At 44.1% G+C, this 25,865-nt stretch overlaps 1 protein-coding gene across 3 annotated transcripts; it reads right to left on the reverse strand.

Moving 5' to 3' along the window:
* ANKS6 (ankyrin repeat and sterile alpha motif domain containing 6) lies at positions 1 to 25,642 on the reverse strand. 3 transcript variants are annotated; one of them, XM_083449348.1, is made up of 17 exons: positions 25,220 to 25,639; positions 24,947 to 25,159; positions 23,437 to 23,933; positions 19,374 to 19,418; positions 18,913 to 19,117; positions 17,412 to 17,518; positions 17,107 to 17,255; positions 15,853 to 16,057; positions 15,388 to 15,437; positions 14,251 to 14,463; positions 13,411 to 13,576; positions 11,105 to 11,274; positions 8,972 to 9,161; positions 6,631 to 6,698; positions 3,390 to 3,506; positions 2,134 to 2,227; positions 1 to 622 (listed from the first exon to the last, which is right to left on the reverse strand). In XM_083449348.1, exons 1-17 carry the CDS (start codon positions 25,297 to 25,299, stop codon positions 573 to 575), a joined length of 2,619 nt encoding a protein of 872 aa, XP_083305474.1. In that variant the 5' UTR covers positions 25,300 to 25,639; the 3' UTR covers positions 1 to 572. The 3 variants fall into 3 exon arrangements, with proteins under 3 accessions (XP_083305474.1, XP_083305473.1, XP_083305475.1); XM_083449347.1 differs by having other exon boundaries at positions 24,947 to 25,639; XM_083449349.1 differs by lacking the exons at positions 1 to 622; positions 2,134 to 2,227; positions 3,390 to 3,506; positions 6,631 to 6,698 and adding an exon at positions 8,439 to 8,558 and having other exon boundaries at positions 8,917 to 9,161; positions 24,947 to 25,642.
* Between the last annotated feature and the right edge of the window lie 223 nt (positions 25,643 to 25,865).

Consider the following 25,865-nt stretch of genomic DNA (forward strand, 5'->3'; position numbering starts at 1 on the left):
TTACAAATCATAAGTTTTCTTTAGTTAGAAAAAAAAAATCTTATTTGAATGTTCATCAATACAAATTGTGTTTGGTGCTTCACAAAAACACGCCTTGGGCACACGTCAGTGCACTTGACTCCTTACAAAACACTTGCAGTTTCTTTTAAATTTAAATTTATCACAATATTTTAAATTTATCACAATATGCACAGTCAAGTCTCAGGTGACTATGGCAGACTCCAGTGAGTTGAAGTTACTTCGTTGTGTCCTTCCTCAACACACTTTTTTTTTTGCTGAAGCCACAGGGGTTTGGTTCAGATTCTCGTTCTTGCACTTCTGTGAAATGACCCATACATGTTCTTGCATTACAGTTCACTTTTGAAAGTCTTTCACGGCCTTCAAAGTATCAAACTACCTAATGTGTAGTTTCGGCTTTGGGAACAGCTACTTAGCAGAATGAAGGGTTTTTAAAGTTGTTAACAAACAATCCTTCCTGTGCATTCTGTGAAAAGATGTTGCTGTACCAGGTACACATGATACTTTTTCTTCAGGGCACTGTGGCGAGGTAGTGGGACACCTTGGTTCAAAAACTACCTCTTAGTAGGAGAAGGTTCTTGTGGCCTCACCCAGCATCCAGGTGCTGCAAACAGAAAGGAATTCATCATTAATTGTTTTGTTTTAAAATGCAGAAGCTGCTAGATATGCATAAAGTATCTATGCACGAAGTGCTAGATTTAAAACAAATATTTACAAATACATTTTGGAAAGTGGTTTGTCTGTCCACCTGTCTGTTCTCTATACGTTTGGCCATTAAGGATGGGCAATACCTGGTTTTCAACATTGTGATATATCAGCAGCTAAATACTGTGATATGCTGGTATGTCTGGAATGTATCTCAGCTGCTTCTTCCTCCCCACCTTAGTGGAGGAACAAGCAGCCGGGATACATTTCCCAGCCCTACTGAGCAAGTCCCCATACCGCTCTGACTCACACATGCCAGAGGGGCACGGGGCTTCCTTAAACTGTTCAGCTGAGCAAGCACCGATACCGTTCACATGAGCCAGAGGGGCATCGAGACTTCGTTGAACTGCTCAGCCAGCCCCAAAACAGCAATCCCCACTTATTATGCCAGATCTGGAATGTTAGGGATGCTGGCGTGGGGATGGTTCCAAAGGGAAGGTTTGAGTATATGGGGTCTCATGTATATGTGGAAGGCTTGGAAGTGAACTGTAACGTAAGATGTGATCATACTGTATCTCCATATATCAATAATATTTCCTGGTTATAATTTTTTTTAAATGACTTTTTTTCTTATTCCCCTTAAAGATGACCATGGGGGGGGGGGATTAACCAAGCCACTGAACTCTCCCTTGATAAGAATTTATCTGTCCATGATGTTTTCTGGTTTTTAATTCATTCAATTTCAATCACAGAATTGTAGAGCTGGAAGGTATCCTAAGTGTCATCTAGTTCAACCTCCTGCAATGCAGAAATCTCAACACATGGTCCCCTATCCAATTACAGAAATTCCCCCTATTTGCAAGGGAGACAGGAAATATATAAGATATAATGCTATGTAATATCTCCTTTGAAGAGTGAGTTATCAGATGGAAGACAGTTTGCACATACGGGGCTGTCTTTCAAAGACAAACCCCACCATGATCACACCTGTTTTCAATGAGACTAGCAAATATGTAAAAATCAACTCAAAGCACAATTTTGTTTGAAAATGAGCTATTGGCATGAAATTTGACCTATGTGTTCTGGATAAAGATGTGTTCTGGATTTCAAATTTGTGTTCAGGATTTCAAATTTAAACCCATCTTCAGCTCTAGATTCAGTTTCAAGAGGGCCAGGAGTCAGGTCTCTCAAATACTGTTTTATTATTAACTATCAGCTTCATCCCCAGTGTTGATCAGGAATTGTAAGAAACAAAATAATAACAATCTGTAGTTTTGAAAGGTTCAGTCCACCATCTTGATTCAAAATGGTGTCTAATTGAACGCAAACATAGAAAACTGTTCCTTCATCTCAAGAACCATCATGCAAAATTTGGTTATGATATCGTAAGAGGTGTCCAAATGCAGAGCAAACAGGCAAACAACTTTCCGAAATATATAGCAGATAAATAAATCACGATCCTATACTTACACTGAGGTTTTCCAGGGCTAGTGTTGCTAACACTGCTTTCAAAGGAAGAGTGAAAGTTGTGTATGGTCTCCTGTAAAATTTTTCTTTCTCGGCCCTGTAGAAAACCATAGTTAGAGCACGAACGAAATGCATAGTCCATGTTTAAATCCATCAATGCAATCATTAGTAAGAGAAACTTCAGCTTGGTTCTTTAGGAACACATGCCAGGAAAGGTGTTCATGTTTGCTGGTAATGGTGTCAATGAAATAACCTTGTTTGCTCCAGTCTGCTTCCGGCACAAGGTACTCTGGTTTGGGACTGTACAGCCTTGTGACCCAGCAAGCTAAACACAGCCCACTGGTTATATATTATACTGTGATGCATCTGCTACCCTCTATAGTAACATTTTGGCAGAAGTTTAAAGCATTCATACTCATCCATGCACTTGATGGCTGAAAGATGCTGTTTTAGACAACCTTCAATAATTTACCTGCAGGGATAATTAACTGCTTTCAAAAGTTTTGTATTGCTTTGGTGTTTGCTGCCCGGTTCTCCTTTGGGAGGAAAAATCTAAACAACAACAATCTTGTTCTGCAGTGGCAGAATCATGTTAATAGAGCAAACTGCTGACATGGAGAGAACACTTTCCATGTACAGTGGTACCTCGCAAGAAGAATGCCTCGCAAGACGAAAAACTCGCAAGACAAAAGAGTTTTTCGTTTTTTGAGTTGCTTTGCAAGACGAATTTCCCTATGGGCTTGCTTCGCAAGACGAAAACGTCTTGCGCCTTTTTCTTAAAACCGTCAATGCATTCCTATGGGAAACCGTCAATGCACAGTGGTGCTTCGCAAGACGAAAAAATTCACAAGACGAAAAAACTCGCAGAACGAATTAATTCCGTCTTGCAAGGCACCACTGTACTTGTTGCCCAGCAGGAACTGAGAGTGATGATTGGGTGGCAAGGACTTCTATAACTGGCCCTGCCCACATAGTAATGAGCCTTGAAACATTGCAGAAGCTTCAAATCTGGATTTCCAGTATGCCAAACTAACCCCAGTAATATACAAATTGTTGGCAATGAAGGCTGAAGTCAGAAGAACTGTTAAGTCTCTGAGCCAGCCCACTAGGGCAAAACTCTTTGGCGTTAAAGCATAGGACCTGTGCAGTCCTGAAGTCAACATCTTCTTCTCTGAGCACGCTCTATCAGATGTTGAAAAATCAAATACTCAAAAGCAGAGAAAAGCAACACTTTGAAAGTAAAATATATTCTGAAATACCTTTCCTGCATTCAGCTCCGAAATAGCCGCCAGAATTTGCTGTCGAGAACCATCCGTTTTAATTCCCAGTTCCTTCAAATCACCATCCGTGAGGGTGAGAAAAGCCTCCATATCCACCTGCGAAACAGAAATCCGTAAATGCATTTTCTCTCTTCTAATTTATGAAGGAGACACTGAGCTAAGAGGCAGAGAGAGCATTTTACACTCTCCCCTCCATTTTGGCTCCAGCAAGACTTAAGTTCCCATAACAGTCTGAGGAACTGCTGCTACTGGGTATGTTTAGCCTGGAGAAGAGGAGGTTAAGGGGTGATATGATAGCCATGTTCAAATATATAAAAGGATGTCACATAGAGGAGGGAGAAAGGTTGTTTTCTGCTGCTCCAGAGAAGCAGACACAGAGCAATGGATCCAAACTACAAGAAAGAAGATTCCACCTAAACATTAGGAAGAACTTCCTGACAGTAAGAGCTGTTTGACAGTGGAATTTGCTGCCAAGGAGTGTGGTGGAATCTCCTTCTTTGGAGGTCTTTAAGCAGAGGCTTGACAACCATATGTCAGGAGTGCTCTGATGGTGTTTCCTGCTTGGCAGGGGGTTGGACTCGATGGCCCTTGTGGTCTCTTCCAACTCTAAGATTCTATGATTCTAATTTTAGCACTGTGTGAAGTGCTAGTCTGAAGACCTAGCAAAATAGCAAAGGAAGTCTCTGGATCAAAACTTGTCTCTGCTATTCATTACATAGATGGCTTCATGGAAGTCATTCTCGGCCTCAGCCGGAGTTAATAACCCTGTTACAGAGATATTATAAGGACCATGGAGATAATGTGTGTGAAGTACTTTAAACACCCTAAAGCACTATTATTATCCACACTAATGGCCAAAATTGTGGAAACCTTTTCTTTTTTTAGTAACACCATAAAATTATATACCAGTGGAAAGATAATTTAATGAAGAATGTAATGCAACAAAGTTGGTTCAATTATCTGTATTCTATCAAAAGTTATAGCCAAATAACCAGAAAAAGAAAGCACAACTTGCTTAGGTTGATATGCAGTAGCTTTCCTACAATGTAGCCAATGAGCATGAGTGTTTAGAGAGCCAATCAGGTGTTATGAGCCATCAAACTTTGGAAATACACTTTCCCCAAAAGGTTTCCACAATTTTGGCCCCTAGCGTATGCACCAACTTGTAGGAGTCCCAAGCTTGCTCAGACATAAGGTAAAGGTAAAGGTACCCCTGCCCGTACGGGCCAGTCTTGCCAGACTCTAGGGTTGTGCGCTCATCTCACTCTATAGGCCGGGAGCCAGCCCTGTCCGAAGACACTTCCGGGTCACGTGGCCAGCGTGACAAGCTGCATCTGGAGAGCCAGCGCAGCACACGGAACACCGTTTACCTTCCCGCTGGTAAGCAGTCCCTATTTATCTACTTGCACCCAGGGGTGCTTTCGAACTGCTAGGTTGGCAGGCGCTGGGACCGAGCGACGGAAGCGCACCCCAACACGGGGATTCGAACCGCCGACCTTTCGATCGGCAAGTCCTAGGTGCTGAGGCTTTAACCCACAGCGCCACCCGCGTCCCTTTTGCTCAGACATATGCAAGGTGAAATATATGGGGAAAGGGCTATAGCTCAGTGACAGGCTTTGCTTGGAGAGACCTGGCTGAATATCCAACATCTCCATGTAAGACTAGGGCAGGACTCTGTTGGAGCACGACTATCTGTCAGTGCAGACAACAATGAACCAGATAGACCAGGGGTCTGCAACCTTTAAGACAAAAAGAGCCACTTGGACCCATTTCCAAAGGAAAAAAAACAACTGGGAGCCGCAAAACCATTGCGACATTTAAAACAAATATATCTCTGGAGCCGCAATCTGACAGCAGGCAGGAAGGTGACGTCGGGACGGTGCGTGACTAACGCACGCACCGCCCCCATGCGACGTCATAGCCAGTACAGCGCCCGCCACAGTGGGGAGTGTCGGGGCGCACAATGCACCTCCTCCCCTCGCTAGTATCCGCCCCGGAGCCGCGGCAAAGGTGTAAAAGAGCCACATGCGGCTCCGGAGCCGCGGGTTGCAGACCCCTGAGATAGACCAATGGTCTGACTCAATATAACGCAGCTTTCTAAGTCCCTACGGTCAATACGTTTCTGCCATTTGTAACCAGACACTTAGAAACTAGGGACATACATCAAAAAGTTATATTGATTGAATGTTTAAATGACGTTGCATGTCTGTGGCTCCCTGAAATAGATAGAGAACAGGTTCTACTTTTGACTAGCTTTCAAGATTTGCATGAAAAGATATCACAACTGTAGCAGCAGGCAAAACAGCAAAACACAACTGTATTTCTAAGTAATTCTAAAAGGTTTACACAGCAGTGGAATATGCTTAAATGAACACTAAATTGTTATTTTATCTGAGCTCAAAGGCAGAAAGCAACTTACGCCCAAAGCTTTTGCACTTTCATATTGGGGGCACTGACCCAGAATATATGTATTATATTTTCCTCCTTTATGTTCATGAAATATCAATTACAGTCAATAGAAGTCACTCAAGCAAATGGGTGTAATTCTTTATGTAAGTTTTGAAAAGCCACTTCCCTTTGCTATGTGGTGAAAATGGAGCGTAACCAAAGATAGCTGGACCAGAAATACTGGGTAGTTTGCTTTTGCTGTTGAAGCTGTGGAATATGGAGACTGCCAATGATATTATTGTCCTTTACCTCTCAGGAGGCCTAGTTGTCCAATCACAAAAATAATAGCAGATTTGAATTCCTCACACTGAAAAACATATTTTAAAGCTCCCTTACTGAAGAAATTTGCAAAAATTAAGTTTCCACTCCCTAAAATGATAAGCCCTAATCAATGAAACTAAGAGAAGAGCCTGAATAATCCTGGTTTCATACGGTCATGATGTAATTTTTGTTCTTATACCAAATTTGAGTGTGATTCCATTTTGAGAATCTCTTCTAAGCTGCCTTAAAAGCTTCTCTGGGCTATAAGGAAGATATAAGTATTCTTAACAAATAAATATTCAAAAATACAGCCTTGCATTGTTGGTGGCTGCTCTTTTAAGAACACTGTTTCTGAAAAGCCAGATAATAAAAATCTGAGATCATAATTCTGTAAATAAATTTCCTTATTGGCCTCCATGGCCTAATGATTCTTCATGATTTGAAAGTTTCAGCCAGCCTCACAGAAAGCATTAAGGAAAAGAACAAATAAAAGGTTTATACAAAACTTTACCTCCTGCTCTTCAAAAATAGGCTGATACTTCTCCAGTGATAGTTTTTTAAGGATGCCTGTGAGTTCATCTTAAAATAAAAAAAGGAAATAATTGTAATCATTTTGACAAAGGGCAGAGAATACATATCTTTATTGATATTTTGAACTAATCATGCAGATGCAAAGATCATATTAAGTAGTCTGACCAGCGATTTGTCCCTGAACTTTTCCTGTAACCCTGAAAATATTCAGCCATGCAAAACCATCTGTGCAATGCAGAGCATAATGGGTCTTGTGATTGTCCTTTCTCATACATACACATAAAGAGAGTATTTAAAGAAAAAAGGCCAGTCTGAAGATTTTAGTTCACCCCTGAGATTACTGGTGTAGGGATATCGCGGAGTGGACAGTGCGGTCCGGAGGGAGCACACACCCCACCAGTAGGGCAGCCACAGTCTGCCTGCACGCGTGACCTCGGGGTGCAGGGCACAACCCCCCCCCCCCCGACAAGCCACGGCTGTCTGGTACATCGTTCCACCTATGTCTGACCTTTTGCGGTCTCAGCAGTCAGCGGTGTCCTCAGTGGCGTAGCGTGGGTTGTCAGCACCCAGGGCAAGGCAAGTAATTTGCGCCCCCTAACCCGTGGATTTGCGCCCCCTAACCCTAACCCCCAGATGTTGCGCCCGGTGTGGCGGGCCCCTCCCCTGCACCCCCCACGCTACGCCACTGGGTGTCCTGTCTGTAACTTTTTGTCCCTGAGACCTTTTGTCTCCTTCATCATACACTGTGCAAGGGGCCACTGTCTTGGGCCTTCACTTCATACTGGGACCTGCTCCAAGTACTAACACTTTTGGGGAAGGCAGTAGGGTGTCATAGCTGAGAGCCAGGGAGGGTGATCTTTCCCCAAGTCTGTAGCAGCACTGCCCCAGTTCTTTCAGAGCTAAACTAGGCTTCCTGAGAGGTGAAGTGAAATATACTCTGAGTCGAGAGTGGATTTCATGCTCTTTATTCAGCTCATAGTGGTGAGGAGGAATGGAAGTTCCCCCAGAATGTCTGCTTTATACACATTATTTACGCAATGGGCCCCACGTAATTGGCTAATTCTGGGATTCTCCTGTAGGCCAATCAGGTTGCGGATTCATTTCCACCTGGAGCTAGATTGGGTGGCTCCTGTGGACCAATCAGACTGCTGCATTCTGGATCCTATTGTTCTAGGACCAATCAGAGTGCTGCATTTTGAATCCTATTGTTCTAGGACTAATCAGACTGCTGCATTCTGAATCCTATTCAACTCAGTACATAACATAAAGGATAGACGAGTAGGAGATAACCACACAGCAATTACTGCAGAGCTGTCTTCCCTTCTGCCTTCCTTTTGCTGGATGGGAAAGTCCTACCTACTTTAGGATGTGCATGTTTGAAAGCAAACCAGTATTTTTTTTTTAAACAGCTCCTATATACTGAAAGGGACGCGGGTGGCGCTGTGGGTTAAACCACAGAGCCTAGGACTTGCCGATCAGAAGGTCGGCAGTTCGAATCCCCGCAACGGGGTGAGCTCCCGTTGCTCGGTCCCTGCTCCTGCCCACCTAGCAGTTCGAAAGCACGTCAAAGTGCAAGCTGATAAATAGGTACCGCTCCAGCGGGAAGGTAAACGGCGTTTCCGTGCGCTGCTCTGGTTCGCCAAAAGCGGCTTAGTCATGCTAGCCACATGACCCGGAAGCTGTACGCCGGCTCCCTTGGCCAATAAAGCGAGATGAGCGCCGCAACCCCAGAGTCGGTCACGACTGGACGTAATGGTCAGGGGTCCCTTTAGCTTTACCTATATACTGAAAACTTGCACCTTTCTGTGACAACCCTTCTGCTGCAGCAGTTCCTTGCCCCATACGTGCTGGTTTCTATTTGCAGAGCGTTTTTGACACAGGAGGACATCCAAATGCACAATTCACATTCTAAGTACAGTGGTGCCTCGCAAGATGAAATTAATCCGTTCTGCGAGTCTCTTCGTCTAGCGGTTTTTTCGTCTTGCGAAGCAACCCTATTAGCGGCTTAGCGGATTAGCATTATTAGCGGTTTAGCGGCTATTAAAGGCTTAAGGGATTAGCGGATTAGCTGCTAAAAAGCTATTAGCGGTTTAGCGGCTTAGAAAAAGGGGGTGGGGAGCGGAAAAAAACCTCAAGAATCGCAAGACATTTTCGTCTTGCGAAGCAAGCCCATAGGGAAATTCGTCCTGCGAAGCGCATCGAAAAACGGAAAACCCTTTCGTCTAGCGGGTTTTCTGTCTTGCGAGGCATTCGTCTTGCGGGGCACCACTGTAGTACAGTCCAGGGAGATCCTGCTGACGGTGTAGCCGGGGACTGCTTACCTTCATCTGTCAAAGTTCCACTGCTGGAGCCACCGCTACTTTTCCCTTGCCTGTGAGAAGAGGAGAGAGAGGACTCTGCACTTTGAACCTTGGGGGATGCAGATGGTGATGGTGACGGCGTAAGAGTTGGGGATGTGCTTTTAGAAGTAGACGAATTTTCAGATGGAGGCTTTTTGTTCACATCCAACTTCTGTTTTTGTTAACAATGAACAGAAGAATAAATAATCATGTGGTTAATAATAATAATAATAATAATTCATTACTTATACCCCCTCCATTTAGCCGGGGGCCCCCAGTCACTCTGGGTGGCTTCTAACAGAATATTAAAAACACAATAAAACATCAGTGGTAGGCTTTGGTAGCAGGAATGTTCCTCTCTTTTATTTTAATGTTCACATGAAGTACAAGGACTTTAGCACATGTTTACTTGGGTATTTTTATCTCCTTACATAAGCAGACTCCGTGGTAATTAAAATGTTCCTCCTGACAAAAATATATTTGGCAATTGGCCTTACCGATGGCGTATTGGGGTGATTCACACGGTTGGAATATGAAGACATCTGGTTATAACCTTTCACAGAAAAAGCTGTGTGTGCTTTAAAGCAGAGGTGGTGTTCCACAACATGCATGTATGTTGTCTTGCAAGCATCTTGCCACGTCCCTCTAATGACCCACAGAGTTTCCTTTCTGGACTAGTGCCAGAAACACCCATATAAATTACTCTAAGGGTCTCAAGGAGTTGGCCAAATTGAATTCAGTGAATCCAATGCATTTACGAATGGAAAACACACCATTTCTAATATTGGAAAGCTTTTGACCTGTCTAAGCTTTTTCCCAGTAAATCAGCTGCCTGAGAGGGTAGCTCTAGATCTATACTTGACCCTGAAATAACAGTGGATTTCCCATGTTGAGATACCCCCTTCTTCTAGTAATATCTCAGCACTCTGCCCTTTTATGACATCATCACATCATGAATTTCCCTACTTCCACTCCAGATCATTGCTTACTGCTGTTGGCTAAGGCTTAGAATAGGCTAACTGAAATCAATGGGACTTAAAATTAATCATGACTAACCTGTCCTATTAATTTCAAAGGGTCTACTCTAAACACAATTTAATCTGGATCCAACAAAAGTGGCTAAATGTGCCTAAATGTTATCTGGAGGGGTGTTCAGTTGGGCCAAATTCAGAATGATGCTTCACTTTGCAGTATAAGCCTCAGAACATGCTTGCTACTCTTGCCTGAGAAATTCATCTCCATGGGGAGGACTTGTATCCTTTTTCTGCTGGGCATGAAGTAGTCTCAAAGACAAATAGCCCATAGGGGGGAAAAACGCAACATCGCTGTCCCCATTCTTCTGCAGCTTCTTGTAGCCACTTTGGGTAAAATAAGCTAATAATAATAATAATAATAATAATTTATTATTTATAGCCCACCTATCTGGCTGGGTTTCCCCAGCCACTCTGGGCGGCTTCCAACAAAATATTAAAATACAGTTGTCTGTTAAACATTAAAAGTTTCCCTAAACAGGGATGCCTTCAGATGTCTTCTAAAAGTCTGGTAGTTGTTTTTCTCTTTGACATCTGGTGGGAGGGCGTTCCACAGGGCGGGTGCCACTACCGAGAAGGCCCTCTGCCTGGTTCCCTGTAACTTGGCTTCTCGCAGCGAGGGAACCGCCAGAAGGCCCTCGGTACTGGACCTCAGTGTCCGGGCAGAATGATGGGAGTGGAGATGCTCCTTCAGGTATCCTTCACATTTAGTTTGACTCTTAGTAACTGGATAACTGGCAGCCCTTCCAAGGGTGTTCCACTAGTTGTGTTGATGAACCCAGGTCACAATCCAGCTGATATCGCTGAGTCCTGGATTACATCCTTAGTTTGCATCCCGATGAACCGTTGGCATAATCAATTTGCTTAAAATGCTAAAACTCAGATGTTATTTGTTCCTTCTTCCCTGTATTCATTTTGAGGACATTCTCACAAACAGATATTAGCTTTATGTCTACAGGCCAAAAGACTTCAGTAATCGTAGCAATATACATTTATGCCGTGTGACTGAGACGGGAAGTCTGCAAATCAAGCATGCTCCACTACTTCAGCTCTAAGCTACGAGAAATTTAAAAGACGCAAAAACCTTTAAAATGTGTCCATTGCCAATGGTCTGTGCACTTTCCACGTCAGGAGGGCAGGGCGAAGGAGCTGGGCCTATTGGCACTTGCTGTTGGCTTGGTTTATGTTCAGGAATACCAGCAGCTTTCTTCCTCTGAGCAGCAATTTGAGACAAAACACTATCGGCACTGCCACCTAACGAAAACACAAACCCCAATCTTACATAAGTCAAGAATGTAATAGCAATTTTATGATTCTAGACTGAGAACAATCTCATTTCAACATTTTCAAGCAACATTAAAAGTATCTGTTTACAAAGGAAGTGTCATTAAAAAGAAGAGGTTTTCTCTCTATACTGTATTTGTTCTAGTCTGTCGTCATGCTGATGATGAACTGTGCAATGTGAAGGAAGCATAGGAGACAGGCAGGCAGTGAGGTCAGTGAGTGGCAGGGTGATGCAACCAAGAGGGGCTTCCAGTGAAATGACAAGCAATGTGGGGGGCAGAGGAGGCAGTGGTGGAGCAGAGCAGGAATGGAAGATTAGGCTGAGAGCCAATGACTGGTCAGTCAGTGAATGGGGATTTAAACCCGAATCTTCCAAGTCCAACACTCTAGCCACAACGCCACACTAGCTTGTTAACAATATATCACATCATGTTATTGCGAGGACAAGAAGGCAAGAGGCCTTCTGAGTCATCAATGTTGAGAACAGAGGCCTTGTTGAATTTGAAAAAACTTACTTCTGAGTAAGCGCGATTAGGATTTCACTGTTAGTCTGAGACCGTTCATAATGTGTACTGAATAAAATACCATGTAAAAGTTATTCACCCTTTACGTTTCTGTGCAACGATCGCCTCTCAAAGTCATCCTAGGGCATTCAACAGTTTAAAGCCGTGCTTTTTTATTTTTACTATTGCCATCTGGCTAGCTCCTGCAAACAGCCTGACAGCTTGTTTCATAAAGCTAATGAGAATCTATTGATGTCATCACATTTGCGTGATTCTGTGCATGGGATTTGAAAAGAATGCAGACATGCAGAGCTTTGGAGACGTGAGATTAGGCAATATAAGAGGGACCTGCAAAAGAAGATGAGAATGTATTCCTACTAGGTGGTTCGGGGTATCCAGCCAGTCAACCACCAATACTTTCCTTCATCAGGCCATTCCATACTTTCCACTAATAGTCAACATGTGCATGCTCTGAGCATGCTCAGTCTTCACTGGGGTATTTAGGGAGTGTTTGTTTATAAAATGTACTTTACAAATCTTGCCGTTACCCCTATCCTGTTTCTCAGCGACTCTGTTTTGGCTACAATCCTGTTAGCACTAAGAACCTTAATTTGCTAAAGAGTGATCAAATCTGAGCTCTTAAAAAACAACAACCAGAAAATAAATATCAAATTACTTTGAGGATGAGAAGGACAGAGGCACTGAGGCTAATAAGAGCCTGATACATGTAATTTTTGAAATGCTGTGTTCAAGTTAACTGAATAACTTTATTCAACAAGCATGGTGGTATGTACAGCACATTCACAGTGCTATCACTACTCCCTGATTCACTGGCCTCCTTTAGTTTTTTTGCAGTTTCTGACCACGTTCAGACCTTGAAGGCGTGTTCTGCAGTTAGGGCTCACAGACAGCATTCTAGTAGAAGCATCATCACTCATCAACAGCTTGACAGCTGTGGAAAGGAAGCCACCGCAGCTTTTCTTGTTCTGACCCTTCCTCGGCCCAGATCCCATCATCCACCTTCCTCACCCACCTACCTGTTGATGCAAACAGCGCTTATGTTTTACATCACAGAAGATGGGAGAGCTTCGGGCAAAAGCGATCAGGAATGAAGAAGGTGGAAAAAGTTGCTGCAGTGTAATGATCTAGGAAGCCTCACTACTCATAATGTTCCCTTGCCACCTGATATCTTCCACACCCTTCCGCAATTATATCTGAGACTTCTCAGCTTTCCTTAGTCTTCAAGACCTGCCTGATCAGAATGACATTGCCCAGCTGTTTTGGCTGGGAAGTGTGTGTGTGTACCTTTAAACAAGCCCAAAGCTGGCAAGCTAAGCTTTGTCTAACGACATGTGCACGGAAAAGTTTTACAAGCACAAGTTTCAGCAGGTGAGGTTCTGGGGAAAGCTTCACCAGTTGGCCTTCTACTTCTATTCTGAAGTTCTTAAATACAAAAAAACTCTACCAGAGATCTTATCCACCTAGATAATGATGGGTCTGTTTATGGGCATTACAAAATAAGTGCACAATAATTTCATGTTCATTTACAGGCTTTGAACAGAAACTTGTCAGGCAAAGAGATAAGAATCAATAATATAAGCACCTGATTTATTGTGCATTTCTCCACCATGTCTGCTTACTCCGGCTATGCTGTTAGATCCACCAGAAGAGTGGGGGGAATGGTTGAAGTTGTTCGAGGTGGAGGGAGTAGGAGGTCTTCTTGCAAAGGCTGATAGTTTAATGGGTCTAGTACCTCTACTTAAGGACGCCTAGAAAAAGAAATGAGATGCAGCTTCAACTAAAGCTGTTCACGAATATCTGAAAAATAGAATTACAGTGGTGCCTCGCAAGACGAAATTAATTCGTTCTGCGAGTTTTTTCGTCTTGTGAATTTTTTCGTCTTGCGAAGCACCGCTGTGTATTGACGGTTTCCCATAGGAATGCATTGGCGGTTTTTTAAAAAAAGGCGTAAGACGTTTCGTCTTGCGGAGCAAGCCCATAGGGAAATCCGTCTTGCGAAGCAACTCAGAAAACGAAAAACTCTTTCGTCTTGCGAGTTTTTCGTCTTGCGAGGCATTCGTCTTGTGAGGTACCACTGTATCCACTTTATTTCACTTACATGTACATTCGGGAAAGCCTAAATCCCTACATTTAATTAAGCAGAAGAAAAGCATTTTGTTTTTAAAAATCTCAAGCACACTACAAAACATCAACAGGCCCTCTGGTTTAAAGGAGAGCAAAACAATGCGTTTGAACAACTCTTTATGATTAAAGGCAGCTCTGTTCAGGGAAGTTTTTAATCTGTGATATTTTACTGTATTTTTTGTTTCTATGGAAGCCGCCCAGAGTGGCTGGGGAAACCCAGCCAGATGAGCGGGGTACAAATAATAAATTATTATTATTATTATTATTATAAATGAAACCAGGTAGGGTATTATTTTACTTCTCTTCCTTTGTCGGAACTTCCGCCGCCATTGTTGTCAGGACTCGTCGCTCGGTGTGGAAGGCCAAGCCTCGTTTGCTCTCTGCTACCATCCTTGCTTGGTTGCGTCCTGTCAGAATTCCACAGCTCAAAACTTGATGGGGGCAAGAAAGGTGGAATCACAGCTTTCAGTTTGTCGTTAGGCAGTCTTGTAAATGGAGCCCCACTTCTTAGCTAAGCGGGAGGTGTGGGGTGGAGAAATAAAGAAAGCAGGGATTTTTTTAAAATAGCAAGAAAAACAAGGCAATCATGAAGAAGGCAATTCTGTGTACTCTTGTTTACAACGAAAGGACAACAGAGAGGAAATAAACAAACTTTAAATCAAGCACTTACATCCAATAAATCAGAATTTAGGCTGCAATCCCCTACACAACATCCCATTTACCTGGAAGTAAATTCCACTTAATTAAATGGAACTGACCTCTGAGCAATCATGCATAGGATTGCATTCTTAGCTATAGATGCTGCTCATAAACATAGGTATTAATCAACTTAAGTAGACCCAGCAACATAAACACTGAACCAATGAAACTGAACACCATTTTATCACTTTTACCAATCCTTTAAGGGGCAGGACCTCCATTTTGGAATTTAATGCCCGCTGAATCAGACAGGTGCCTTCATTGTACATTTTTCGGCACCTACTGGGGTTTTTTTTCCTTCTGGGAAGCCTACCCAGGTGTGTAACTTTAATATGTAATCTTGATACATGGTTTTAATAAGCGCGTCTTGTTCATTACAGATTTCTTTTTATATATTCATGTTTATGTGACTTGTCTGTAATATTTTTTCTTATTGGTATTTTAAATGACTGTTTTTGACTCTTGATTGCAAACTGCCTAGAGGTATTTTCCTCTAGTAAGCGGTATATACATTTTGTTAAATAAACAAAAATGAAAATACTCAGAGAATACTGATCAGCGCCGTGGCTTCTTTTTGGGGCGAGGTCTATATAACCTATCTGACAATAAAGTAATTGTTAATAATAACAACAGAGAGAAGGACATTCATGATTCCTTTTGGTTCAAATCTGTTTTAGGGCAAGAGTTGCTAGAAAATACACCAAGAACATGGAGCACCAGCAATACTCTGACTTACCACTGTTGTCAGCAATTCGTCATCCTTTCCTCCCTTTGTGCTTCCTATACCTGAATAGGGGAAAAACCCTCACATATAAACAATGCTATTTTGAATCTAATGACTAAACCATGCAAAGTTTAGCATTTCTGAATAAGCCAGCATTTGGAAGTATTTGAACTACAGTATGGTTAGCTGGAAATGAAAAGCTTCTAATCTGCCACTTGTGGATGTGAAAAAGGAGAATGCATCTCTGTTTGCAGTTCATTCACACAGTGAGAAACCCTGTTGTCCATTACAAATTAACTGGGGCAGTGTGACAGCTTAATAGTCAATATACACGTTCAACCCCTGTCTCTCCACACCAAACGAAAAAGATCTTTTTAACAGGCTTTCGCAAAAACATCCCTTAAAAAGTTTCCAAAACCTTCCCTTAGTTTTGGACAACTTCACATCTGTTTGAAAAGAATGTTGAATAATCTTTACCATTAGCCTTGCTCTTTGTTGCCCAAACTGTAATGGCATCATAATTTACACTGTTGTCACTCGGTAACGTGGCCTTCATTGTGCAATCAAATGGCGATGCTGACTCTTCTGGAAAAGGTACAGCTGGATTGATGGAGAATCCATGATTTAAAGTTTGGGTCAACTTCAGCTTGCGAAATCTATTGGACATCCTGTTCCACCATGACTAGATAATAAAAGATAATGATACGGGTGTTTTTTAAAAAGACAAATAATTATGCATAATGATATATTTTAAACACTGATAAATAATGTGCTGAATGACCTGGAATTTATTGGTGTTGATTTTTTTAAATTAAAAACAAAACAAAACTCCAAAAGGTCTAGACATATCCACATCCCTTTTTCCTGCTGTGTAAATCTCATGGAACTTTGAAGTGTCAGGCATAGCTCCAATGGCTTTAGCCCAAACGTAGCAGAGTTTTCCTGCACAGCGAAGAAGCTAGTTGAGGTGGAAATGACTAGTCAGCTAGACTCACAATAACTATTTACAGGATTTATTAAAAGGGAAAAGAAACCAGCAGAGTTTCTGCATACAAAAACAAAGCAAAATAAATCCTTTCTTTCTCTCTCTCTTAACCATACACAGCACTCCTACTCCTAACACACCTAACACCAAACTGTGCTAGCATTCCTAGATAACAGAGTTGAGTGCTGGTCGTTAACCAATCAGAGTAAGTAGTTTCTAGGTCAAGCAGACCTTGGCTTTCTGCCAAGAGTAAATTGACACTGCCTTGAGTTAATTGTGTGAAGCCAGAATCTGTAAGTTTTCATGAGAATCAATTAACAGAAACTGAACAAAATCTAATGCAAGAGTTTATTACAGAGTCCCTTCCTTGGACTAGCGCTCATGAAGAAGAAGAGGAGACTTTCCCTAGGAGCCAAGAACAATGAATAACCACAATGGTATGGCAGCAGAACATTGTTCAGGAAGCACTTGTGACAGTCATCAGTTCTAGGGTGGTTTCATCTACATGTTAACAAATTGTTCAGGATGAGGAGCTTCACGAGAGTTGCAGCTTTATAGGAGCAGGTGGAACCCAACTGGCACTTTGTGGGACCTGATCTTTGGCCACACTCAGTTGTGGTGCTACCGTGTGGCAGAGAGTAGGTCAACAGATTTCTCATCTGTTCCACAATGGGCAAAAGTAAGGCAGCTGCTAGATTCTCCCAGCTGAAGACAGTGCCTTACTGAAATAAACAAAATCTGCATACCCTCAGCCCTCCCTTGTCATCAGGCAACACTGGGATATCTACAGTTTGCTTATTTCTTGAAGAAGTCACAGCCGATTTGCTGCTCTGCTTGCTCTTTTCTTTATCAACTTGCATGCAGGCAGAGGCTAGCAACCGCACGAGTTCCGCATCTGGAAAAAAAATAAATCACACACAAGTTTCCTGGAAAGAATTATCAACGCCACAAGTGCATCAGCAAAAAATATGGGAAGTACTCCACCCAAAAGACTCTCTGTTGTTTTTGCTGCAAGACTCCAAGAAGGATACCCCAGTAGAAAAAGAAGTACCTGGATCGTTCAGCAGCATTATCAGGTCAAAGGCTGTATATCCATTTTTGGCACGCAGGTTGACATCAGCTCCTTGATTTAATAAATACTTAACAACTTCTTTATTTCTTCAAAGAAAACAGAAGATAAGTTACATATATATATACTAGGCTCGGTTAGAAGAGGGTACTAGAAAGATCGGAGAATTGCCTGCCTCTTCCCTCTAATTTCTCCTAAACATTTGCGTGTGTTCTATTAACAATTGTTTCTTGTGCGAAGGCCACCTTATATGGCCCAGCTACTTACCAACTGATCTAGCCCTGATCGGTTTGCAATTCAGCTCAAGAGTTGTCACCAGGATTTTAGGTATTTTTGCAACACACTCAGTATCCAAACATTGCTGTCTCGGGACCAGATTTGTTGTCCTAGTACCTGTACTGTTTGGTTGAGACAAGAACCCTTATCTACACCTGCAGTTTTCCAACAACAGCTCTTGTTAACTTTCTGGCATCACCCACAGATCATTGTGAGTGCCATCTTCCGGAGGTAACAACCCTGGTACCATGTACCTGATTGCTTATACCAGGATAAGAGAGAAGAGAGTGAAGAACTCCTAATATTGGCATAAGTTAGTGACCCTCCGTGATTTCACCCCAATCCGTTCCTTTAAAAATATTTATCTCAAAAGTAAGATCAGGGTTGCTAGCAGAAAAGAACAGATTGAGTAAAGAAGACTAAACAGAGTGATGATTTTTTTTGTTTTAGGCAATGCACCTTGACATGGCCTAAACCAGAGATGGAACATCTATAGCCCTCCCAAAATTGTTGGACTCCAAAGCCCATTAGACTCAGGCAGCATGACCAATGGTCAGGAATGATGCAAGCTGATAAACATTGGCTTTGCTAGGCAAAGTGTCTAAAATTAACTGTTGGTTAAATTGATTTGCTCTTATGGGTGACTACCTAAACAGTTATAATATTTTCTCTTCCTAAAACCGTTTTGTCTAAAACTAGTAACATGCTATCTTACTAAAACTTTAAGTAAAAGCATTGTTTGTTTTGGGGGGAGAAACTGGTTTGAGGCCCTGTTATTCACCCCACAAGCAGATGCCCTAACACTCTACTCCCCACATAAGAACGATAGGTTGGGTTAGTAAAAGTCCAAAATGTTAAAAGGGCTGAGAGGCAGACAGAGAGAGAAAATATATCCATTGGGTGGCAGGGATGAGGAAGGGTTGGATGGCTGGCTAACCCTCATTCCCCATGCCATCACAACCTTACAGTTCCTGCCTACATGCTTTCAAATGTAATAATAATAATGTTATGTCCAATGCACAGCCATAGGTAGGTGGGACAGGAAAACACCCCCAGTTCTTGGCCCACCTACTCCTAGTCATTTTCAGGGGCTGTAATATTATGCCTAAACATGGGCAAGAAACAAAAAACCAGAACGCAAATACACCTCCTTGGCAATGGTAACAAGACACACTGGGAGGGGCAGGGGTGGGAGAAGGATATTTACCCATGATATGTGGCCTGCATAAGTGCTGTCCAGCCATGGATAGTATCTTGCTTGTCAATATCCACGTTTCTTGAAACAAGCAGCTGTACAAGAGGCAACTGCCCAGTTACAGCTGCAATCATCAGTGGAGAAGCACCATCATCATTAATGACATTGGCTTGTGCAGGGTCTTCGTCTGTAATCTCTTTAACCAGCTGAAAATTCCCTGTGGAGATGGTGAACATGGTTAACAAAGGAAGAGCTCAGGGAGTTAAAAGGTTTATTTTTTAAGTGCCGAAGGGATTAATTCTAACTGTATGGGTGAGACTGAACTAAGCTGCTTTGTGCACCTGAAAGAGGTCCACTGAGCTACAGCAATATGAGTGGTCATTTGAAATAGCCAAACCTTTGGGCTCTTTCCTACTAGAATGCCTCTAGTTACTACACCCAGGAATACATCAGAATGTTTTTAAGGACCTTACCCATTTTCAAGGCATGGAAGATATCTGGTTGCCTCTTCTGTTTATCTGGGGGGGGGGGGGGAGAGAAAAGTATAAAGTTTATAAAGCAACTGCAGCTGATGCTACAACAGCAAATAACGCAATGTATTTTAAGTAAACCGTTTGACTTCAAAATTTGTGTTTTGATTTATAAATGGTTAAAAAACAACAACCCAAATTAATGAAAAAATACTTGGGATCGTGTCCTGTGATGCTGCTCATCTCTGAAGCCAGAAGGTTTGTTGAGGTACCATTACCCTCCTCTCGCCCCTGGTCTCTTAGGCTGTGATTGTTTGCTGTGTGAAAAGCTGTAGTGGTTTTCGTTTGACCCAAAGGAGCACTAGGGTACCATTTCCCAAAACGTAAGGTGAAAAGTCACAACAACAAGAAAAGTAATAATATGCAGCTATCAAATATTGATAGCTGTGTATTATTGGCATTTTGGCTACAGCAATGGCTTGCCTCTCTCCAAAAGGGTATGGGAGAATGGGATGCTAATGTCCAATACCAAGATGAAGGTCTACCAGACTTGCATGCTGAGCACGCTGCTTTATGGAAGGACGTCATAGGCAACTTACACCCGCCAGGAGTGAAACTTCAAGGCCTTCCACAAGATTTTAGGCATCCCATGGCAGGACAGAGTCTCAAACAAAGATGCACTCTCCCAAATCCACATTCCCAGCATGTTCACACTCCTGTCTCAGTGACTAGTAGCAGCATCAACCCTGCTATCAATCCCTTGCAGACAACCACAGTGCCTGGAGACAGGCAGTCAGGTCATGCATCTATAGCAGTGACCAGTGGAGGAATGATTGCTGGGAGGAGCACAGAGGGAAGAAACGCCATGGCGCATCTGCAGCAGCACAACCGGACACCTTCATCTGCCCCAGCTGCAACAAAACATGTATCTCCTGCACCGGTCTTTACAGCCACAGCATGCACTGTCACCTTCCAACAGTTTGACCCCATCCACAAAGGCGCACTCCTCACTGTCTCCCCAGAAAGATATTTGTAGCCTTGAACAACACAACCTTAGGAAATGATTCAGCCCTTTGCATGCCAGGGGAAATAGCAAAGGTATGTTTGTACATTCTAGACTCCATGCCAGGCTATACCAGTGCACCCTGAGTGTACAAACACCCTCAATAGCTGTATGTTGTGAGGCAGGCAGGCGGGGAGGGAGGATCCAGCGGAATGGCATGCTCTGGCCACCTCCATCCAAGTGTTGAGGACCCAGGAGCCCTGAGCACCCATTTTAGCCAGCTCCTTTCTCCTATAGGGACGCGGGTGGCGCTGTGGGTTAAAGCCTCAGTGCCTAGGGCTTGCCGATCGAAAGGTCGGCGGTTCGAATCCCCGCGGCGGGGTGCGCTCCCGCTGTTCAGTCCCAGCCCCTGCCAACCTAGCAGTTCGAAAGCACCCCTGGGTGCAAGTAGATAAATGGGGACCGCTTACCAGCGGGAAGGTAAACGGCGTTTCCGTGTGCGGCTCTGGCTCGCCAGAGCAGCGATGTCACGCTGGCCACATGACCCGGAAGTGTCTTCAGACAGCGCTGGCCCTTGGCCTCTTTGAGTGAGATGGGCGCACAACCCTAGAGTCTGTCAAGACTGGCCTGTACGGGCAGGGGTACCTTTACCTTTACCTTTCTCCTATAATCCTGTCCCCAACCCTACTAAGAACAGAAGGCTTGGGAGGAGCTTTAAGATTGACTCCAGTCTCAGCTCCCCCACCACTGCAGCCCTGCGTATGGCAGCATCCTATATGCAGCCTGTCCCAGAGCAGTTTGTGGGTCTAGGCCAACAAGGACTCAAAGGGGTGTGGATGCTCTATGGCAGGGTACAGAGCGACACTCTGAATTTAGTAGTGACGTGCCTTTTCCCAAGGCATAACAAGCCTTACCAGAAACCAGCACAGCAAGCCTGCAGCCCACGTAGAACTTGGGTCCTATACTCCTGAGAGTCATCTTTTTGTACTAATGAAGCCCTTGAGACGTCAGACTTGCTGGATCAGGGAAAAGACAGGAGAAAAGGAGAGGAAATACCAGTACTGAAGAAGGCAGAAATTCTGATTGTAGAGATGGAAAGAATGAAAGAGCTAGCTGGAAGAGAAAAAGAAATAAAAGGTTAAAAATATATTGGCTACCAGCACCCTCCTGAAGGAGGGAGGAGAAAAAGATGGAGGGTGGTGCTTATTGTATGCTAAGATTTGATTATTTACATCACCAGTCTTTCCCAAACTACTGCCCTCCAGATGTTTTGGGCTCCAACACACACACACCCCAGCCAGCATGGCTAACTGTAAAGGATGATGAGAGTTAGTGTCTAAACCATCTGCAGAGTACCAGCTTTGGAAAGGCTGCTCTACATAAATCAGGTTGGTACAGTTTTTCTCCACCTTAAGTCTGTTGTCCAGATTCTGCTGTCAGAAACACAAGAAGCTGCACTATAGTGAATGACACACATCTTGCTCAGTATTGTCACACTGGCTAACAGCTGCTGTCCTGGGTTTTGGACAGATGCTTTTTTCAAGCCCCACATGGCAATGTCACAGGTTTAACCTGATATATTTTGCATGCAAAGCACTGCTCTTTCCTTATATCACGGTTTGGATCGAATCATATCTTGTTTACTGCTTATGTACATTCCTACAGACATGGTCCCAGGACAACTACTCCCTTGGCGTAATACTACTACACCCTCCGTTAAAGTTCATTCAAGAAATTCTCAAGTTCTTTTGCTATGGAAATAAGTTGGGTGTTTTTTTAAAAAAAGAGTATGAGGATTTTGAAAAGAGACAGGTTGCTAAAATACAGAAAAGAACAAAAGGGAAATGAAATAAAAGCAGACTGGAAGCTGAAAGCAACAATTTAAGTCCATCAGTTATGGACTTAAATAAACCCCATGCCCAAGTCCTCTGATCCAGCAATTCCTTGCAAGCGTGGGAGCTCTGAATCTCACATGGCGCTTCCCTTTTTCCAGAAGCATCATCATATATTTTAAGGGAGGGGACTCAACTGATCATAAAATGGCCCCCTCCATTATAGTGAGTGACAAAGCCCCCTCATGAATAAGCACTTTGTGTACAAAAACTGTGGTCATTTCTACAAAAGGAAAATAACTATCTAGTCGATTGTACATCATGTAAACATACTTCAAATGAATGGATTAATCCATCAATCAATAATATTTGCTGGCTATCCAATCAACAATGTCCTCTGGGCAGTTTGCACAGAATTCCAACAACTAAAACATTAAAGCATCTAAAATATTAAGAATCAATCAAGACAATTTATTGCCTTAAAAGTAACATAAGAACATTTAAAAACTGGCAGCAGTAATCTGTTCCAAGGACCGAAACATAGTTCTGAAAGTCCAGGGAGAATACAAAGGTACAAAAAGATTGACAACCAGAATCTTGTTTGTTTTCTATTAGGAATAACAAATTACTGTATTTTTCACTCTATAAGACGCACCAGACCACAAGACGCACATAGTTTTTGGAGGAGGAAAACAAGGGGAAAAAATTCTGAATCTCAGAAGCCAGAACAGCAAGAGGGATCGCTGCGCAGTGAAAGCAGCAATCCCTATTGCTGTTCTGGCTTCTGTGATAGCTACGCAGACTGCATTCACTCTATAAGACGCACACACATTTCCCCTTACTTTTTAGGAGGGAAAAAGTGAGTCTTATAGAGCAAAAAATACGGTATGTATCACACAGGAGCACTAGATGGTCCCATAAAGAGAGGCCAAGGTTTCTTGTGAGCCTGAGAAACTGGACCGCGAGTATTCCTCTTTATAAACAACTTTTTTATTTGAACTGACTGCTTACCCCTTGCATTACAATGTCTTGAGAGCTAAACACCCCTCTCCTGACATTCTTAGTGGGCATAATATGGCCATAAGGACAAGAGCTAAGAGACCCGCTCTTTGCTATCAGCCATCAGTCCTGCCAAGAAAATCATCCTTGTTTTTCCTTTTTTTGTAACCAGGGAGTTTCCCAATCAGGAAAATAACTATGGCGAGATCCATAACTGCAAAGCAGCTCATACCTGTTTGAGGTCTAACTGTTGTTAAAGGTGCCAAATAATCCATCATATCTTCATGTTTGAAGTCAACAGATATTTCATATGGTGTTTTATGCAGTGTGTTCAGATGATCGGGATTGGCTCCTTTGTTCATAAGCTGCTGAGCCAAGCTCACTCTTCCACTAACAGCCGCCAACATTAGGGGAGTCCAACCCATAGTTTTCACGGTATAATTACAATCCGCTCCCCAGTCCAACAGAAGATGGACCACTGCCTCGTGCCCGTGCTGGACAGCTGCCATAAGGGGGGTGATAGCTGGCAATTCCTCTTTGTTGTTATCCCAGCTAGTACTCAAGTGGTCATAATTATCAACGTAAGCGCCCGATTCCAGCAACAACTTCACCACACTGACATGACCACCCCTAGAAGCCATTGTAAGTACGCTGGCTCCCAGTTTGTTCTGTGCATTAAGGTCAGCGCCGTTTTCTAACAAGATGTGAGCCACAGTCAGATGTCCAAACCTTTGATTGGGGGAAAAACGAGAGAGAGAAAACGTTATGATACCCAGTAGGATGAAACGGCATTGTTTGGATTTAAGGCACTCTTGCCTTAACAATGCAGAGAAACAGCGCAGCATCATGGTCAGAGAATGGGATTTGAGCCGATAATTGCTCAGTTCAAATCTCTTAAGTGAGGCAAACCTCTCGTTATGGTCTGCACTTACAATTTTTTCAGGGGGTTGAACCAGATGACCTTTGTGGTCCCTTCTAACTCTGAAATTCTCTGATTCTCTGATCCTAAACCTCCGCTGCCTTGTGGAACATATTTGGGAAAGGAAAAGGCTAAGCTAAGGTTTCCAGATTTTTTTCAATGAATCCGGGGACACTTTTCAACTTCAATGGATTTTGTATGGGGACTGATTTGTAAATCCGGGGATGTCTGGTAACCTTAGGCTAAGTGCTAAACGCTACACAAATCCAGAGCAGAGTCCCTAAGACTATTGGATGGCGAGTTGTACACCTCCTTCGGGCAAACTCCTGCAGCCACGCTGGTGCCAAACATACTGCTCTGCTTTTCTTCATCCCTTTGGCATCAGCGAGGCCAAGAGGACGGTCCTGTTGTCTGGCCCATCCCGGACCATGCACATTGCCTAGGCTTGCGCCTCAGGGAGGTCACTTTGGTGCTGTGAACACAGCAGTTTTGATTTCACTTTCGGAGGTGCATTCCGCCGTCTTTCGAGACAGAAGGATGCCGACAACAGGGGGTTGGACTAGATGACCCTCGTGCCCCTTCCATACAGTTCTATGACCCTTCTAACCCACACGATGCACCCAAGCAGGAGTGCCATGCAACGTGCAAGGCCCTGGCATCCAAATCTGGGTGTGCCCAGCCCCATCACTGGAGAATTTTGTGGGTGCCCGGACACCCAGGGAGTTGGGACCTATGTTCACAAGGGTCGGGAAACCCGGCCAGCATCTTCCCTCGAATCCCGACGTTACACAAGACCCCGGCCTGGCTTTGCTCTCGCCCTGACCTGGCCGCCTGCATGAGCGGGCTCCAGCCGCAGTGGTTGCGGCTCTGGACCGAGGCTCCCCTCCGCAGCAGGAAGCCCACCAGCTCCTCGTGGCCGCCGGCCGCCGCGAACTGCAGCCCCGTGTTGCCGGCCTCGTCGGCGCAGTCCACGGGCACCGAGCCCGGCGGCAGGCCCGACACCGCAGCTCCAGACCCGCCGGGCGCGGCGGCGCAGCTGCCGGGCTCCGCCGCTTCATCGCCGGCCCCGGAGGCCGCCGGCGGGCCCAGCAGCAGCCGCCGGGCGCCCTCGCAGTCGCCTTGGTCGCAGGCGCGGAGCAGCAGCTGGGCGCCGGCCGCCACCCCGCACTCCCCCATCCGCGGCCCTCGCGCTCCGCCGCCCGCCCGCCGGCCGTCCTCCTCTCTTGGCTCCCCGGCTCCGCTCGTCAGAGGAGGCGGAGGAGCGAGGCAGGGAGGGCGGCCGTCTTCTCTGCACAGTCCGGCCGGGAAGGGAAAGAGGGAGGGACGGCAGGCGAGGCAGGCAGGGCGGCGGCGCTGGGCTGAGGCCTCCGGGCAAGGGCTGGGGATTCGCTTCGCCACGGGGTGAAGGGAGCCTCGCACAGCCCGACGCCGGTTTTAGTTATTCATTAATTTGGCTTGTTAAGTTTGGCATAGCGCCCGAGCGCCTTCCACCCCCGAGAGGGAGAATAGAACCCTCACAGCCAGCACTATGCTGCTGCTGCTGCTGTTTCCATATATTTATTAAAATTTGTATACCGTCCTTCATCCGGAGATCTCAGGACGGTCCACTGCAGAAAACAAACAAACAAACAAACAAACGAGAACACAAAATGCAGAATAAAAAAAAGCAAACCAATAAACACCCCCCTTCTCACAGCCAACACCAGATTGACTGATTATTAAATTTGTAAACTCCCTTCTTC

The sequence above is a fragment of the Podarcis tiliguerta genome (genome assembly GCF_965153285.1).
Source record: "Podarcis tiliguerta genome assembly, chromosome: 7".
NCBI classification, from domain to species: Eukaryota; Metazoa; Chordata; class Lepidosauria; order Squamata; family Lacertidae; genus Podarcis; species Podarcis tiliguerta.